Genomic DNA, 6,443 nt, shown 5'->3' on the forward strand with positions numbered 1-6,443 from the left:
GGACCCTGAGGGGAGGTGCCGTAGCAGGTGTGTGGCAGTGAGAGCAGGGCAGGGCAGGGCAGGACGCTTCGCTTTCCCCCTTGGAACAGCGGGGCACGACAGCCCCTGGTGCCCCCGGGAGGAGGGCTTTCGCCTCCCCGTAGGGATCTGCTCGGCGCTGGCTGTGCGTCACTGGGGAGCGGTGGGAGCTGCGGGGGCTGAAGCGGCGCTGTCCTGCCGAGCAGGGCCCCGCGGGGACACCGGGCGGAGGCCGCGGTCGCGGCCAGCGGGCAGATCGAGCTAATGCCTGCTCCCACATTGCATTTAAACTGCATTGGCCAGGCAGTCTGCCGTGAGCTCCGGCTCGGGCAGGCTGGAGGGGCGTTATGTTAAAACTTGTGATTAGTTTCAGAAAGCAGCGCGGAGAGAGGGCACGCAGAGCGCCAGCCTGTGGTGATCCTGCTGGGCTGGGCGGGCTGCCAGGACAAATACCTGGCCAAATACAGCGCAATCTACAGCCAGAAGGTGAGTAGCTTGTCTGTGTTTTTGTGGCACTGCCTCTTTTCTGCATGTTGGTAAAGTTGCTCTGAATCCTCTCTCGATCTGCAGAGTCATGGGGAGGGAGTGGCGAGTTCTCCTGTCGTTGAAAGCTCCTTATCTCCCGGAGCCCAGGCAGTGTTATCTAACAGCTGCTGATGTCACCTTCCTGTGTGCAACTGAGACAAAAATACTTACTTGGAGAAACTTTCAGCTGCTCTGTGAATCACTGAAGTATTTTAAGGCTTTTAAAGTTCTGGGATTATTCAGGAATGACGTGACCTGTGTTAGTTTTCCAGGCAGGTAAACATGCAGGGAAAGATCCTGCATTTGCTGCTTGCTGTTAGGCCACAGCAAGGCTGGGCACTGACAGAGCACATTGGCATCTGTTGCCCCTTTGGCTCTTCCTTCCTGTGAAAATGATTCATGTAAATGTTGTAATCTAAATTAATTTTATCCTGCCTCTGAAACAGGCATCCTGTGATAGTCATAGCTTTTCACTGGGAGCTCCTGGTGTTTGAACTAGGGAGGTCCATCCTACTGCCAGTTCCCTAAGTTTTGATATTTTCCTTTCTAATGCTGTATTTTACTGGAATGACCCCAACTCATAGTGTGAGGACCCAGTGAAACACTTGATTTTTTTTTCTTGATCAGCATACAAGGAATCCTGTATCTATCCAAATCTGTTTCAGCTATAGGTGGTAAAGTTTGTACATAAACAAGTCTGTTGTTGATGTGTGGAGTGCAGGAGTCATTAATTGGCTCGATCTAGTGAAGAGTTAATTGTTAAGTGGCTGCTATGACTAAGAGATGCTGCAGAGCAGATGAGAAGTACATTTCAGGGCAGCGTGACAACTTCTTGGAAGATCAGAAAGGTCATAGAAAGGGGAAAGGAGAGAAAGGGTTTTCATAGCTCCCTAAGAGGTAGTGACAGTAACCATGGCAAGATGGTTGAGAAGACTTTGATTTAAGAACTTGGTATTCTCCTCTTCCTTCTGCACTGCTTAGGGAGCTCTGGGAGGGAGGGCTGTCTGGGTGGCTTCACCTTGTGTTTGTCAGTGTGTAATGTCAGTGAGCTTAGGTGACAGAAAAGACCTAAAGCATTTATAGATGTGGTTCCATCTGTTCTATTTAGAAAATCCTCCATGATCCTGTTTGCTGTGTAAGGCTTTCAGTGTAAAGGCAGCTGCTCAGGAGTTCTGAGTCCCTGAGCCAGAGCTCTTCTTTTGCACAGCTGGAACGTTTCAGGAAGGTTTACAAAAATCCTGTCAGTGGTGGCTGTGGGTGAGTCTCAGAGACAGCTGAAAACAAGTGCTACCCAAGGATAGGATGAAATTCCTCCTCCTCCTTGTATTTGTTTCAATGTCATGAGCTGGATGTGCACCACATTCTTACCAAAATGGCTGATACTGAAGGTCTGTGAATCAGAGAGATGGTTTTCTCCTCCTGAGTGAGGACTAACACTCATGTAAGTGGGTGGCAGTATCCTCAGGGGCCGTGCCATTAGTGCAAGATTTGAAAGGATCTCAGACATCAGCAAAGCCAGGCTTCTGCCTCCGCAGAGACCTTTTCATAACAGTGTTATAATTATGTAATGTTGTGATTAATGTAATCCTGTTCATATCAGTGCCTTGCTGCTGACTCTAAAGACTTTCTTCTGGCCCTGTGGTTTCTGTTGGAAACCTGTCCCAAATTTTTGCATTCTTTGTACTGATGCTTGCCTACATCATGTAATTTACAGCACAGCCTAAATGTGTTTGGGGTCTGTTTCTGTTCTTCTTAGGGGTGCACTGTCATCCGCTACACGGCTCCATGGAGGATGATCTTCTTCTCTGAGAGCTTTGGCATCAAATCGCTCCAGACCCCAGCCAGGCGACTCCTGGAGCTACTCTTTCACTACAGGGTTGAAGACAGACCGGTTCTTTTCCATGTTTTCAGCAATGGTGGTGTCATGCTGTACCGTTACATCATCGAGGCGCTCCGCACCCACAAGCCGTTCCAGAACCTCAGAGTAGCAGGCACCATTTTCGACAGCACCCCTGGCAGAAGAAACTTGGTAGGAGCCCTTCGAGCCCTGGCAATTGTCTTGGTCTCCGTGAACGTGCTGCTCAGGTATTTCCTCCTGCTCACCTTTGCCACTGGAGCCGTCGTGCTGCGGGTGCTGCTGTACCCCCTGACCCGCTTCGTCCACGAGAGCCACTACGACGCCCTGCTGAAGGCGCCCTCGCGCTGGCCCGAGCTGTACCTCTACTCCCAGGCCGATGCCATCATCAAGGCCAGCGAGGTGAAGCACATGGCTGACACCAGGCAGCAGCTGGGTGTCCCCGTGAAAGCCGTGGACTTCTCGGACTCGCCCCACGTCAGCCACATGCGGGTGTATCCCACCTACTACAGCAGCCTCTGCGTGACCTTCCTGTCTGACTGTGTGCGGGGCTCTCCTCCCTAGCGCTGCCACGACCTTCACTGTTTGCTTTGCTCAGCTCGTAAGGGAAATCGTCACCCCCTTTACCTTTGTGTCTTTGAAGGGAGGAAAGTAGAGACTTCTGGTTTGGTTTGGTTCTGTTCTTTTCCCCCCCACTGTCTACAAGTCTGGAAGCCTCCAGCCTGGTCTTTGGACCGGCCACATTATAGCAGAAAGTAGATATGGATTAATTTATAGTACTGAAGGTGAAATCCAGTCATGGTTCATGTTGATGTACTTTACCAAGGTGTCACAGACTAGAATTTCACACTGTTATTTGTCTCTTCCTGTCTCTTCTTGTTCTCTGCTTTCCATGTTGTCTCCTTGTCCCTGATGTCCAATGTGCCTGTTCTATGGCTTGTACTGATTTAACAATACAGCTCTTTCATGTCTTTGTTGTTTGCTCTTTTTTCTCTCTGCCGTTTCTTTTAATTGCAGTGAGCAAAGAGAGCCTCAGTCTGCAGATTTTTTGCTCCACTGAATGCGTCCCAACTGTTGTTGTGCTCCTTGATGGAGATCAGGCCCAGAAACCAAGTGTAAGATCTGGAAAAGGTGTGTGCAGGGCATTATGAGCAGCCTGTCACCTGGTTTCATTAAATAGCTGAGATAGAACAGTCAAAGCTCTGATCCTGGGTGGGAGCTCAAATGTTTGTGGTAACTTTTGTGTTCTTCAACCCAAAGGTTTAACTTAACGTTTTTGAATGTGTCTTGTGTTTTGTTTGTGTGTTCCACTGAGTAGTTTTGCTTTCTTGGACGACTGCTTCTTTGTTATTTAGTGTCTTTGAACAGCCCGTATTGTGCATCTGGATATGCAGGGAAACTTTTGGGTTACAGCTGTGCCAAACCTCTGAAATAGAAAGGTGGAACTGCAGAGGAAAATGGAACTGTTTCTTGGAGCTATGATTTATTCTATTCAGATGATCAATCTTTGCAGTCCATGCAGTGTGTAGAAGAAATTAATTCCTTCCACCTAGTGGAAAAGTGGCTTGTTGCACTGAAATTCAGCCATGTTTGGTTTTAGGTTTTGTTGTTTATTTGGGGGAGAAGCGGAGATAAAGACAGAGGAGAGCCTGCTGATATGTTTATGCTATGCCACAGCATTGCCAGCAAGTTAATAACATTGTGAACAGAATTAGCCAACTTTAAATTGCCAGGAGGAGGCTCTGGAGGGCTGTGACATGGGCCCTTTTGAACAGGGAGCTGCCCTTGAGAGGTTGGCACGTGAAAAACATGAGGGTTTCTACTGGTGGTTGCTGCCTGTGGGCTGCAGTGCTGGTCTTGCCCACCCTTGGGGTGCTGTCATCCACAATTACAAAACACTTACTGTTCTGGATCCAAACATAGAGGGGGAGGTCCCCTAGGAGGCACTACAAAAATTTGGAAGTTTAAAACAAGAACTGTAACACCTCACAGAAGCGCAGGGTGAGTGGCCAGTGGTGACCAGCACAGCTGTTTTTGGCAGACTAGTGTGGCAGCCCTCATTTACAGCAGAATAACCCCGTTTTGGGTGTGGTTTTAGAGGGAGGACTGGGGTGTATAAAAGGTGAGGATTAACTGAGAGGGGGCTGATGGCCTGGTTTGTCTTTGATTTTTTTTTTAAGTGAAAGCTGTCTCCAGGCACAGGAGCCCTTGTTGCTTGGGATCCCATCTTCCATAGGTGTGATCCCAGTTTCAGCTTCCACTGTGATGATGGGCTGTGAGGGCTGCACTGTGTAAGAACATTCAGCCTTCCCCTTTTCATGGAGAAATTCTTGTTCCTAGGGTTTGGACCTGTAAAGTCCAGGCATGGTCCCCTATCCCCAGAAAGCCCATCAGCAATCTCCACCTTTTTAAAGCAGGCCCCTGTGGAACTGTGAACACTCCTAGGGAGCAGAGGTGATAAAGGCTATTTAACTAGCACTTGCCCTCATGCTGGTTTCTATGGGTTTGGTATTTACAGAACAGTTAAACACTCCATAATATGCGCCTCTGAATTAATATGTTTGTTCCTGGGAATCTGCTGTTCCTGTTTATTGCACTGGGTGTTGTTGAACTTCTCCTGTTTAAGGACTCGGGCTGTTGCAGAACGTGGCTGGCAGGAGCTGGAGGTAAACCCTCTGACCTTGTGTGACAGGGTGGCAAAGCTTCCTCTGGGGAGAGCCTCACATGTCAGCTACACCTTCCATCCCCACCTTCACCTCCCCACCATGGGATTGCCACTTCCCCAGCTCAGTCCAGCTCTGCCCTTCTTCCCCCACTTTCCAGGGCAGCAAGCAGGGAGTGGGTGCTGCCTGATGGAGCTCCACAGCCAGAGCTGCCCTGGGTTTTGCAAACAGGAACCTGCTCACAGGCCTTTTCCACTGCTGCAAAAGTGACCCGAAATTCGGGGGTAATTTGTGTACACACCTCTCTGTGGGAGCACGATGGTCTCGGGCAAGTCAGTGATTTACAGCACCAGTGTTCCAGGTGGGTCTTGTTTTCTGAGTCCCAGCAAAAGTTTTAATTCCGATTGTGAGCAGTGTGTGACATGCACTGTGTGATACGTTGCCCTGTGCTGCGTGTGCCCCCGCCTTCTTGCCCTCTATATGCCTGTGGCTTGTTATTTGAAACAGAAGGTTAATAACTTGGAGCCCGAAGGCACACGGCTGAGAACTACTGATCCAAGTGCTACTGGATTTACAAAAACCCAGCCTCAGACCCTTAATCCTTGCTAAACTGTCACGGTTTGGCGCAGCTGGTAGTCCTAAAGAGCTTCAGCCTCAACACTGAAAGCCCAAAGGTTGTGATATCTTGGCAAATCCAGGTAAATCTCTGACACGAGCTATGGGGAGGAGGGGTACTGCAGATCTCTTCTTTGGGAGGAAAAATGCAGCGTCCCTGGGCTTGCCTCGTGGGTAGGGAGTGGGATGTGGCCCAGAGCTTTTTTCCCTGCAGCCCAGCCCTCCTGTGCAGACTATGAAGCAGTGTGGGTGAAACACCAGCAGTGGTGGGAGAGAAGGATGCCCAGGGGCTGGCTGCCACTGTTGTGGAAAAACAAAACTAACTTTCCCTCAGCAACAAAATCAATTTGAGGGTGTTTTCTGTGAGAGAGCTGGCTCCTGGCTCGCTCCCCTGTGCTGGCTTCTCTCCCCAGGCAGTGATGATGTTACAGGAAGGTTTTGAAAAAGAAAAAAAGCCACTTAGTGGTCATGTGTCCAGGCTGGAGGGTGCTCAGCTGCTGCTCACAGGGGTGGGAAGGTGCCTGTGCAGCCAGGGTGCCCCAGGGCACTGGGAGAGGCTGTGATGGGGAACTGGGCAGGCCAGGAACAGGATCCAGCCCAGCCAGGGGGCAGATTTTGGAGGTGGGGGGAGCATCTTGCAGCACAAGTAATTCAAACCAGGCCCCTGGGTGAAGACAGACCTGTGCCCACACCTCACAAAGATGTTCTATTAAAAGTGTGTGGGCTGAGGTCCCATCTTGGCACATGTTGGGATGTTCCAGGATTAT

General features: G+C 49.9%; 1 protein-coding gene across 1 annotated transcript; it reads left to right on the plus strand.

Moving 5' to 3' along the window:
* Positions 1-293: 293 nt before the first annotated feature.
* Positions 294-4,876, plus strand: TMEM53 (transmembrane protein 53). The gene is made up of 2 exons (XM_008924354.2): positions 294-504; positions 2,300-4,876. The coding sequence occupies exon 2, from the start codon at positions 2,336-2,338 to the stop codon at positions 2,960-2,962; it is 627 nt and encodes a 208-aa protein (XP_008922602.1). The 5' UTR covers positions 294-504; positions 2,300-2,335; the 3' UTR covers positions 2,963-4,876.
* Positions 4,877-6,443: the final 1,567 nt, after the last annotated feature.

Source organism: Manacus vitellinus, unplaced genomic scaffold, assembly GCF_001715985.3.
Source record: "Manacus vitellinus isolate BGI_N305 unplaced genomic scaffold, ASM171598v3 scaffold_21_pilon, whole genome shotgun sequence".
In the NCBI taxonomy this organism is placed as follows: Eukaryota; Metazoa; Chordata; class Aves; order Passeriformes; family Pipridae; genus Manacus; species Manacus vitellinus.